The sequence below is a fragment of the Excalfactoria chinensis genome, chromosome 8 (assembly GCF_039878825.1).
Source record: "Excalfactoria chinensis isolate bCotChi1 chromosome 8, bCotChi1.hap2, whole genome shotgun sequence".
Lineage (NCBI taxonomy): Eukaryota > Metazoa > Chordata > Aves > Galliformes > Phasianidae > Excalfactoria > Excalfactoria chinensis.
The window spans coordinates 19,989,862-20,002,154 of NC_092832.1; the positions used below are offsets into that span (position 1 = coordinate 19,989,862).

At 46.6% G+C, this 12,293-nt stretch overlaps 1 protein-coding gene across 2 annotated transcripts in view; it reads right to left on the reverse strand.

Annotated features, from left to right (window-relative positions):
• Positions 1–12,293, reverse strand: part of PIK3R3 (phosphoinositide-3-kinase regulatory subunit 3) — a 57,257-nt gene that overhangs the window by 20,230 nt on the left and 24,734 nt on the right. Inside the window, exon 1 of one of the 2 annotated variants that reach the window (XM_072343471.1) lies at positions 9,904–10,425. The exons of the other annotated variant lie outside the window; for it this stretch is intronic. Within the exon in view, the coding sequence (XP_072199572.1) occupies positions 9,904–10,009 (106 nt within the window). The 5' untranslated portion in view covers positions 10,010–10,425. Of the gene's footprint in view, positions 1–9,903; positions 10,426–12,293 lie in introns of those variants that run through there. 2 annotated transcript variants of the gene reach the window in all.

Consider the following 12,293-nt stretch of genomic DNA (forward strand, 5'->3'; position numbering starts at 1 on the left):
CAGTATATATAATACTCAATAATAATCTTCCATTCCCTCAATAGCCCTGTACTTGTCACAACCGCACAAGGCCCCCTCGAGGCAGTTACAACTTCAGAAAGAAGCATATGCTGAACAAAGGTGCTTTTTGCACTTGGTTTTGATGAAAGTGTGTACCCAGTGCAAGCAAGAGCAGTGATGTGCTGCACTTTTGCTGAGATTTCCAGCCGACAAAGAGGAGAACTGAACGCACCTGCTGACAGCAGCTCAGCCTGCACTGACAGGTATGCTACCTTGGCAGCTGCACATCCTCCCGTGTCAGTTCTCCTGCCAAGACCCCTTTCTCTGAGCCCCAAACATCAGTCCCTTCTCAGCTGCCCTTCCCCAAAAGGCAGCTAACATGCACGGGAAATTCCGCAGGGACACTGAAGGAAGCTACTTGATCCCATTACTGCTGGCCACAGAATCTCATACATGCTCACATTTTTGCTTTACTCCCTTAAAAACAGGCAAGGCGCCAAAGGCTAAAACATATTCAGAGAATTGAAGTCTTTCAATATCTCATTACAGAAAACAGCAGACAAGTTGGCAGGAAGCCAGGCAGGTTTCCAACTAAAACACTCCCATTATAGCTTTGCTTGTGTTTCTATGAACTTTCATAAAAACCAACACCTTTAAGAAATATTTCAGTTTTGATTAATTGACTTTTTTTGATAAAGATCTGTTTTGTTTGAAAACTTCCCAACCATCCAGTCCGCTCCCACACCTCCCAACCACAGTTTCTCCTTCTACAGTCTGCCAAATTTCTGGTGCACTCAGCTCTTCATCAGCATCCACAGCTACTGCCCAGGTTAAAGGTTACTCAGTACTGGACACCTGCAGACAACAACAAGGTGTGAAGGAGCTGGCTCACATTCACAGCTCTCATTGGGGTATCCGACAAGCACCCATCACTACTTCACGAGGCTTGACCCTTCACTGGCTGAGCTGGAAGAACTGGGAGATGTGCACTGTCAGACACGTGACTTTGGGATCTTTTTCTGTATTATAAAGTAATATGGTGCTTCCCTTTCATTCCATTCTTTGCATGAAATGACAAAGTAAGAAAGGCCCAGCTTCCCAGTTTTCACTGCTTGATGAAAAATTGTTTACCTTTCAACCCAGCTCATAGTGAAAGGCTGCAAAGCTCCAGCAATGCGAGAGGTTCCACGACCAACAGCATTGAGGTGGCTGCCCCAAAGTCAGCATAAGGAAGATGAAAAGGACATGCTCTCTTTCACATAGCAAGCATAATTAGCACATAATCAACACCTAGACACCAAATTAATAATAATGCTTTAGAAGTTTTGCCATGTTTCACTTACTCAGAAAGACTGTTGCTACCTGGACAACAGGCTTGGCTCACCTCGGGAAGGAACAGCCTTACCTGCTGACCACTAAGAGCCTCTTTGGAGTTACTCTTTGGGACAGACTCTTTGGTCACTACATAGAGATAGATGTTGGAAAAGAGTAAGGAAAGCACAGTGACTTGCATAAGGATAGAGAGGTTCAGTAATAGAGAATAAAGTCTTCATTGCAGAGGACGGCCAGTGAGGTTGCCGTGTGGTACCACTACAGCTAGGAGACATACCAAAGCCAAAAGAAAATAAAAGTAATTTTAAATGAAAGAAAATCTCAAGGCTGCTATCCCCAGCTACTTCAAAGACTAACCATCTATCCAGATGGCAGGTACAAAGACAGAAACCGGGTCTCATTGGAGAACAGAAATAATTTGGTGCTAGTGAGAACTTAAAATAATAAAAATACAGCTGTAAATACATGTGACTCTTGCTGCTCCGAGCAGCATTTTTTTCCAGTTTACCACTAGTTTAGATCTTTGACAGCAGTATGTGAAAAGTTTCTCATACAGTACCTGTCCTTGCCATATGTCAAATATTTTCTACAGTTACTGAAGTAGACATATTTCAACACCACCTAAATTGCTGACAGAGAGCCATTTTAATCTAGATCAGAAGATGCAAATCAAACCAAATCTGAAGTTAGAAAAGTATTCACACATCATTATTTTGAAGAACCTTGTTCCAGAAGCACATTGCATCAAAGCAGGAGTCCCAATCCATGCAGTTGTGTGCAAGGCTTTAAATTTGGGGTTTTTTGGTGTTTTTTTTTTTTTTTTTTTTGAGAGGGTGGATGAAAGGAAGGAAAGAATTCTTCCAAAAGCAAAGACAATCGGGTGTAACATCAGACCTCAGTGCCTATAGAGGCTGAAGCACAGGATAATGCTGTGGAAAATAAGCATTAAAAAACAAGTCCAGCTCCTGTAGATTTTTTCTTTCATGAGGAAGCTGTGGAAAGTAACCATGGGTGGTAGCTACAAGAAGGGAACAGGAGGTTTATGCTTTGGAAGAGAAATCCGACCTGAAGTACAGGAGTCCCACAGTGATGCCAATGCAAAACTGAAGTTATTTTACAGTGGAAGAACAAACAGTTGAAGGGAACACAAACTGATGCTTTTGATTTGTCCAAACCCACACAATTTTTGTGCTGAGAAACATGATGTTTTTTAAGCCTTTCCTACACAACCAGGTGTCAGTTTTAAGGATTATCTGCCTTTAGAAACAGTAACATATATATATGAACTATCATTAAAATAACATTTTTTCAGTTCATGAAATCTGGATGAATGTTGGAAGCAGCCACAGGCTGAAGCATGTGAAGTATTCTGTCTCCTCTTACAAAAAGATAGCTGGATGGAAGGTAGCCATCTAGAATGTGCGGCTGGACTCGAAGCCAGAGAAGAACTGGGATTCTGTTCAGACACAGGAAAGCTTCAGAACACATTATGCTTTGGCATCAGGGTTCACGAGGCAGCTGGTGGACATCCAGCAAGGCAGCTGGGGGCCTGTTGGAAGAGGCACCACTTGCTCCTTGCTTTCTTTGAACTATACGAATTTTTCCTAAAACTCCCTGGGTGCAGCTACTTCTCTTCAGAAATACACTAGAATCACTTAAACCACTGGGATATATTCACTAAAACACTGCGAGACCTTGTCTTTTGAGTGGAGGACACAGCAAGGATGAAGGCCAATTCAAACAATGTCTTCTGAGGAGGTAACATCCACATACATTGTGAGGGGACTCATCACCAGCTCACATACTGCAGTTCAGATTATGCACAGAAAAGAGTTCTTGCTTACTTAGCTATTGTGCACAATGTCGCAAGGAATGAGATAAAAAAGCAGAAGAAAAAAGAAAACCTGACTCATTTCCATAGGGGCATTTAGTACGCAAGCAGAGTCTGCTCTTTAAGCTTCACTCACCAACCTACTTTATAAAAGCAAGTTTCCAAAAAACCCAGCTAGAATGCACCAATTGCTTCCATGGAAGCCCAAGTTTTAGGGCAACCTGTTACTACAGTCTAACAGTCTTTTTGATGATAATAAAACCTAACCATTAAAATATATGGGGAAATGCTGATAAAAGTTTTCTTTATGCTGCAGTTTCCAGCGTTCTCCAGCTCTCTGCCCAAAAAGTGACTCACTAAACAATCAGCGTGAGATGATGTAAGGCACCCAACTGCTCTCAGTAACGGGCGCAGATGTGTACGACCAGCTATGCCTCTCAGTTTTCCCAAGCTGTAGAGCAAAGATAAGCCTGAATAGCTTCATTCTGGAGTAAGATATCACACAGGCAATGGTGAAGACAGAAGTCAACTCTGCTGCTTGGAAAAATGATATTCCCCAAAGGAAACTCCAAGAATCTTCTTCTTTTAAGCAGGTGAGTTAGTAGGAAGCACCATGGCAATTAACTCCTGTTAGGTTTCATAATGAGATACAGAACTGTTCAGAGCAATGCAGAAATAGCATTTGCTGGGATAAGAACAGGCTCTGATTACAAACAAGCATGGCTTCTTCTATGTTTTACTTTGCATAAGCACACACCTTTTCAGAACGTGAAGTCAGACCTTCAGTAACCTTCCCCTCTCCAACTATTTGTACACTATCTGGAAGCCTACAGATAAATGTGAGCCTTTTAAAGCAGGCCCTCCCATCTCAAGCAAAGTATCGTTTTACTTTATATTAATGATGCTATTTTTTGCATTCGTGTATTTAATTGAAAGCTGATGAGTGATATTCTTTAACAGTTAGAGCCATCAAAATGAAAACCATGCACGAGGAATGTAAAAGCAAGCCTGAAAATGCAATTGGAAGTTTAGAAATTAAAAATGCTAACTGCAGTTATTAAGCAAAAAGGCTGGTAGAGAAATCTAAGTATAACAGAAATGGAATACGTGCATTTTATGTCATGTTCTGTACAGGAGATGAGACTCTGTTTCAAGCCTTTTTCCAGGATCTACAGGACTGTAAGTGATGGAACTGTATTTCTTACCTCCTCTACCCTAAGCTCAGTCTGCACAAACTTCCTTTATGCAATAAAGAAACTCTCATCCCCCAGCACCTGTATTTTGGAAACTGGACTTCCAGCAAACCTCCAATTTGTAATGAAGCCGCAGCTGCTGCAGTGCCGTGCTGTTGATGACACGTACTGGTACAACTACTCCCATTTTTTAAGATGTGTAAGAGCAGAATTTTTCTTTGATAAGCTTCTGGAGTCAGCTCAGATAAGCTGAAGGACAATACTGACAATGCTATTAAAATCTGCATCTGTTCTCCCACTGGAAAACCAGTCAGGCATAGACATGCAGCGTTCACCTACATCTGGCTACTGTATACCACAAACCCAACTTGAGAAGCCACATTCAGTTTCCACAATAACATTGATAATGATACAGTGCTACTGGTATCCAAGTAAACACTGCCCTTCAGATCAGAATCCTATGTTTTCCAAGTTACAATTATAGTATCACTCCCCTAAAACAAGGGTTGTCAAACTGTATATGAGAAGAAAATAGAAACTATAATGAGTAAATACATGTTCTCTCTTGGATACTTGTCTCACTCATACAAGGGCAGAGCTGCTTTAGTAAAACAGAGGAACCTAAGCAGTCTGTAGATAATACTTTCCCCTTCTCTATCTTCATTATTAAGAGATGTTGTAATAAGAAAATCGATACAGGTGGTTTAACAGGAGACAAGGAAAAGTAATATTCTTGGAAAAGTTGGTTGAGTCAAGTTATGAACACAGCCAGCCATACTTGGCCCAACAGCCTTCAAAAGGCAGCTTTTACACAGCTTCACGACACTTCTTCTGTTACCTGCCCATGAGCAGAGCCCATTCTACACTAGTAAGCCAACTTTAAACTTGTGACTTTCTTCATAATCCACACGAGTGAAACTAACCTCTAATTCATCGTTGAGCCAAATATCTTTGCTGACATCTGTATCTGAAATCCCAGCAGAACACTCTCACTGATTTTCATCCAACTGGGATAAAATGCATTCAGTGATCACACATTTTTATCATCAACACAACTGATAATATATCCCAGATCTACAGAGGAAAAGGCACAATTCAGTCCTACTAATTGGAAGTGAGGTAAAGCATAAGTAGTTATGGTTTTGGTACTCTGCTAACTCTGCAGTCAATTCTCTGTTCAAAACCTGGACATCTGGCAGTAAATACCCTTTGCAGATCTGAAGAGATGTCACCAAAAAATCTAAGCTCAATCTAACAACCTATTTTCTTGTCTTTTCAGACACGTCCTGTAGCAGGAACAAACACAAATGAACCACAGACACTGTTTTCTAATGCCAGTGCATTGTGCTGTTATGGCTATATTATTTTATAGCAATCCTGACAGAAAGTTCAGAAGCTACATTAGCTATTTGCAATTTATGGTTCTAGTTTTCTTAGTAGATACTGAAAATTATTTAGTTGCACCTGGCATTATTTGCTACCTACAGCTACTACCGTATAACAGTGATACCATTTATTATGCCAAAAGACAAGCAAGAAGAAGAAAGTATCAAGTACTTCAAAGGAAGCAGCAGTCACCCTGCTGGCTGTCACTTGCTTTAGCTACTATATTAGCTGTACTGCTCTAAGGAGTGTTTTGTAAGGAGGGAGGACTGCATCTGCAGTCCCACTCCTGTGCCTGAGACAGACTGAAAGCCAGAAATCTGTAGAGACCTTGGCTTTTACTTTTTATTCTCTACTTTCATTGCTTCTTTTTCATAGTAGCTCATATGGTGCTCTGTTTTGGACTTGTGATGAAAAATAGTGCTGATAACACCCTTCTGTGCTAGCTGTTGCTGAGCAGCACTTCAACAGCATCAAGGTCTTTCCTGTTTCTCACGCTGCCTTCATAGCTATGAGGCTGGGATGCACAAGAAGCCAGGATGGGGCACAGCCCAGACAGTTGGCCAAACAGATATTCCATGCCACGTGACACTGCACTCAGCAATAAAGGCCGGGAGGACATTCAGAGTTACTGCATTTGCCTTCCTCGGTAAGAGTTATTTGCAATGGAGCCCTGCCTTCCTGGAAATGGCTGTCCATCTGCCTGCCAATGGGAAACAGTGAATGATTTGCTACCCGTTGACCAACAGGGCAGTTCAGAACTGGAAACTCCCCAGGGAAGTGGTCACAGCCCCAAGACTGGCAGTGTTCAAGAAGCACTCGGACAATGATCCCAGATACGTTGTTTAACTCTCAGTTTTTTCTCTGTGGAGTTTGGAGTTGGACTCAATAATCCTTATGGGTCTTTTTCAACTCACGGTATCCTCTGATTTTGTGAATCCCCTGTTTTGCTTTGCTAGCATGCACAGCTTTTGGAGGGAGAGAGAGAGAACAGCTGTGTGATGCTGAGCTGCCAGCCATGGTCAATCCATAACATCCCTTTTTGTCACCCAACACGGGGCTCAAAGGGTTCCATATAACAATAAATTTGATTGGAGAATGCTAGACTGAAATTACAGATGTTATATCTACTTAGCTATTAACTGGCACTTGCTGCAGGGCTTGCCTATCTTACAGTATACTGGACTGCAGTCCTTGTTAGTGGCTGCTTATTGTTTTTCCTATAGTTTTTACCATTTTACTCTGCTATGCCTGCGAACATTTTCATATCAGCAATGGCCATGCACCTGGGCTGACAGATGGCCAGGGCACTGCTGCTGTTCAGGGCAGGCTGGAATGCCAATGGAAACTCAAGTCAAAAGGACTGCGGCTGCAGACAAGGCCAAGCAGGAAAATGTACACCTTAATGCATCTTTGTGGATAAGGCAATGCTGAGACACCTCAAAGCAACTGTGGGTAAACCCACAAAACAGTAGGTACATCTGTAGCACATGGTAAAGCTTCAGAGGAGCAGGTCCACCCCTAATCTCATGTGAGGAGAGCAAGGGAGCAGCTACATGGTGCTGAGCTGCCTGCTGGAGTCAACAGCACACATTTGCTGCCTGACCCCATATTTGCTGGAGCTGGAGAAAACTCCTGTGCAGGAGAAGTATCAACTTGATCACATTTAAACTTCTGAGCAAGCCTTTGAGCAACCATGCTTCAGGACTTGCTCTGAGCATCTATTTACACCTCCAACATCTGATGGAAAGCAGGAGCAAGCTGATAAGCTGCTGCAGGTGCACTGAGGTCTGACAGGAACGACTCCACTCTGCCTGCTATCATGGGGTTTAATTTCTGCATTATTATTGTGCAACACTAAGGTGGGTACTCAGACAGCCTGCCAAGATAAATTAAAGGCCGACTGGCTCTTAACAAGAAACAGTATCCCCATCCTTGACTTAGAGGTTACAGGTGACACCGCACATTAGGCTCACCTTGCTTTTGTCTTCTGCCTGCAGCTGAGATACTAAAACGTAATCACGAGCAGTCATGCATGATTTGAGACATTTGGCTCCTGGCATCAGTAAATGCCCAGTATTGCAGCATAAAGACCAGCTGGGGAACTCTTCATGCAAGTTCTGTGAACAAAAGAACACACTGCCTTCCTTTGGCAGCAGGTAATTCACTGCATATTGTTAGTTTGTGTGCTGTTGAGAAAATATATTGCTGCCGTTCAGCTGCTCAGGAGCCCCAGTCACTGCGCGGGGGAATTCTATACTGAAAACCTTCACCAATTTTTCTTGGAGGTGGGCCAAATGGAGCTGTGGTTGTTACTGGGTGCAAACACAGTGACTTTATCCCAAGGTATGCAGTGTCTGAGTCCTCCAAATAAATTCCTCCACGTTCCCCTTAGAGATGACCTATCAGCTCAGACCAGAGAATGCTTTTCCACCTCACCTCTGGAGGAGGCCACACTCTCCTTCCCTCCCTCTGCAATTTAAAAGTTACACTTGTACCAAATCAGGACATGCACACGGGGACCATCCCAAGCATCATTTCCAGCTCCGACTCATCTCATTTAAAAGTACAGAGTTACTGAACACTTCAGGGGATCTGCACGTAACGCTGCGTCCCTTCACGAGCCGCTGTTTGGAACGTGCAGAGTCTCAATCCCCAACAACAATACAAATATTGGCATTATTAATGACAGAAGCACCGTTTCTGCCTTTCACCTTTCCCAGCCTGCACGGCAGCTTCCACAGGAATACTGACAAGTGCTTTCTGTCCAGTTCAGTCACGTCAGCCCCTTACAGCAGCCTCCTCACACCACGCTTGTTTCCCCCCCTTTCTTTAATTAAAAAATCCCAACCCCAATTGTTGGAAGTCACCTACAACTGAACTCTTTTTTCTTCTAGAAACAAGCATTAACCGTGCAAACAGTTACAAACTCTTACAAAAGAAATACCAAGATAGCCTTTGAAATTCATAGAAGCGAGCAAAAGGATTTGACTGAACTTCACGCTTTCAGGAGAAGCATCTAAAAATAGGTAGTGTCAGCTATGCAAGAATTTAATGAGCAGTGGCCAGCACTGAGAGATCTGTCCAATTTTTAAAGCGTCAGAGTTAGCAGAGGAAATGACTGCAGGTCCGGAGATCCAAAGAACTGATCCTTCCCCTTCTGATTCAAGCACCCACATACCTATGGAGAAAAAGAGCTCTCTGGGCTGAAGCAGGCTGGATACGTTGGAGATAGACGCCACAATTCAAGCACGGGTTATAAAGTATGTTTTGAAGCTCTGATGGTGCACGCTATGCAGATCGCTCTACTTTACAAGCTCTTATTTGGGATTTCTGATGCCTGTTTTGCCATACATTCTTAACATCAGATGAGAGAGCTAAGAACACAGAGACTCTTCAGTTACCTTCCTGCTCGCAGCCACTCACACTCCTTGAGGCACAGAGATGGTCCCCCCTCACCACCCACATATGCGTATTTTAATTCATTACCAAAGGCAGAACCAGCCTGTTCTCCTCGCACTTGTAAACCTTCCTCTGGCAGAAACTTTCCACCCCAACTAAAAACTTCAGGCAAGAAGAAGACGATGCATTTCTCCGCATTCATTGCTGGCAAGCAATGAAAAAAAAAGTTGCACTGAAGCCTTTTGAATGAGCTTAGAAAGAGTTGTGAAAATAACGTTGCCTCAAGGAAAGTCTTCCAACCTATTTGCAAGCCTTCCCGGCCACAAGGACGGAACCCAGAAACAACACACACTGAATCTGTCCGTGCTGGAGAGAGAAAAAGGGTCTCTAAAAACGTAAAAACTATTCAACTGAAAGTGAATGGAGCTTGGTAAATCACCCCCATCAAAGTGTTACGGGCACATAAAGGCACACAGGTGAAGAGGCTAATAAAAGCGCCGCTCTAGCAACGCACGCAGCTCAGATATACGGTTTCCAATAAAAGGTGGTTTTCTTAACAAAAAGCAGCTCAGGAGCTGAACGCAGCTCTCCCACCTCCCCACACACGGCAGCCCACACCCCAATCCCGGCACTGGGGCACTCACAGACAGCGGGCTCTCATCACTGCGAACTTCCAAACCACTTCTACCCCAATTTACATCCAGCCCTCCCGCTCCCCGCGTGTACCCAGAGCCGGGAGGCGGCACCCGCTCAGCCCCGTACCTGGAGGGTCCATCTCAATGTAAAAGATGAGCTCAGTGGAATAGGGCATCATCACCTCCCTCCAGTCCGTGTCATCGCGGTCCATATCCCACACCGTGTTGTACATCGCGGAGGGCGGGCGGCAGCGGGGCTTTCTTTGCAGTTAATTATTTTAAAATAATAATAAAAGGTGGGGAAAAAAAGCTTCCGAGAATAACCCACCTGCTCTAAAATAACGCTTCGGCTATAAAAAAACAACAATTAAAGCTAAAAAAAATATATAATAAATCGCTAAATTAAAGTTAATTAAAAAAAAAAGGGCTGCCCTGCAGGACCTCAGACAGGTAGAGATACGGATAGATATAGGTAATATATATAATATATATAAAGCGCTTCTCGCTGCTTGTTTAAAAAGACACCTTTCCACAGAAAAGCCACTTTCCTGAATTCTCTCTAAAAATCGCCATTTTCGGGGTATTTCTCAAAACACCTGGCGGACAGCAAGACAAAAACCCCGCACAAAAGGGGGGCAACAGCGGCTGCTCGGGAGGAGGCGACTCCGCTGGCGGATGGAGCCCCGAGCCGAGCAGAAAGGAGGGGGCTGCGGGAACAATACCGGCAGCCGAAGCCGGGCGGGCAGCGCTCGGCACCGAGCTCAGCGCTGGGCGTGCAGCCCGCGGCGGTGCCCGCCGTGCCCTGCGTGCAGCCCGGCCTGACTCAGCCGGCGGCTCCGAAAGGCTGTTGCTGCTGCGGCGGGTGCTGCTGCCGCTGCTCCTCCTGCTGCTGGCGGCCCCTCGCTCTGCGCGCCGCCGCCGGCCCCGCTAGGTTTCATTTTAAGAGGCTCTGTGGGGCCCAACCGTCGCCAACCGCCTCTTGCCGAGCGCGAGGCCACGCCCCCCCCACGGCGCCGCGCGGGTGGGGCGAGGGGGCGGGGCCTCAGGGAGGCTTTATAAGTGCGTCGGGGAGCGGGTGGTACCACAGCAGAGCGGAGGGGGGGGTGGGGGGAAGAAGCCAATAAAAAGGGCGAGTGGCTGCCTTTACTCCGTCAGAACACACCCGAAAGCGAGCTTTCCAAAGAACATTTACAACGTCTCTTCACTTTATAAGCTTTTTTTTACCGGCTCTCCGTTGCCTTTCCGGCCGCTTTTTCAGCCCTCTTCTCACAGCGGTGCCCCCTCTTCTGAGGGGACGAGGGCGAGTGGTGCATCCCGCGGCTGGCCTGTCGCCAAGGGGCTGCCGGCACGGAGCATGCGCGAGGGGCGGGGGGAGCAGAGCCCAGTTGCCGGAGCTGCTGCCTTTGTCTGAGAGAGCTGCGAGCGCCGGGATTGGTGGAGAGCTCCGAGCGGTTCGCCCAATCGGATGGAGGCGAAGCCGGCCGGCTCGATGGTGGTTGGCCGGCAGCCCCGGTTACTAAGCGGGACAAAGGGAGGCGAGCGCCGAGGGGGAGAGGGGGTGAAGGGATGAGGGGGTGCGGGAGAGGCTGCGCTGCGCTCCTCGCTGAGGGGCTGAGCCCCGCGGGCCGGCCGGGGTGCCGGTGTGGGACGCAGCAGTGTCTGAGGGCCGATGAGGTGCCCCCGGTGCCCCCCAGCATCAAAAAGATCGGGCGCAGCGCTACGGGGGGCGCGAAGGTGGCCATCTCGGCCTGGGCCCGAAGCGGCCTAAGGAGCGGCAGAGCGAGAGCCCCTCCGGAATGGGGGGAAGGCCCTTCCGCAGGGAGAGCCGCGCACCGGAGGCGGAAAAAGCCTCAAAAAGCACCGAGCTTCTGTGCTCTCCTTGCGCTATCAACGTAGACAGTTGGGTTATTAGCGATACCCAGAGCGCACGCAGCCCCTGCTGGGCTCCCAAAGCCAAGTGGGGCCGAGCCTGGCGTGGCACCCAGCCCGGGGCTGTGCACGGCCTGCCGTGGTTTGCCCACGGCTTCAGCGCTGCTCCCACGGCAGCTCCTGGAGGGGCCGTTCAGCGCTGAGGCTCACGCAGCCCTCTGCAGATAGATTAATTTAATATCCCCGTCCAGACGCTGATTAATCTGCGATAAGCAGATAGCATTCCTTCTTCTCGTTTTTAAATTAAATGCTCGTGCTAATGCAAGACAGCATCTCGAGCTCGCTCCGAGTGAGGTGCCCTCCTGTCAACAGCCTCCTTTCCCCCTAGTGATGCTGCAGTGGGTGCAGGAAGCCTGAGGGTGCAGGTGGAGGTGGGGTTGTGTTGCTGCAGTCCCATCTGAGCTGAGGGGCTGCTGGCCCCACTGCCACCCCCGAACTTTGGAAAGTAGCTCTTGGGGACGAGGGAGGACGAGGCTGAAATTTGTTCCCCCACCCCCCTTCCTGCACCTCGTTATGAGTTCCACCCACATAAGACCTAATTACTTGGCTTTTATGCTGGCAAAGTGGATTTCATTCTTGCCGTTTCCC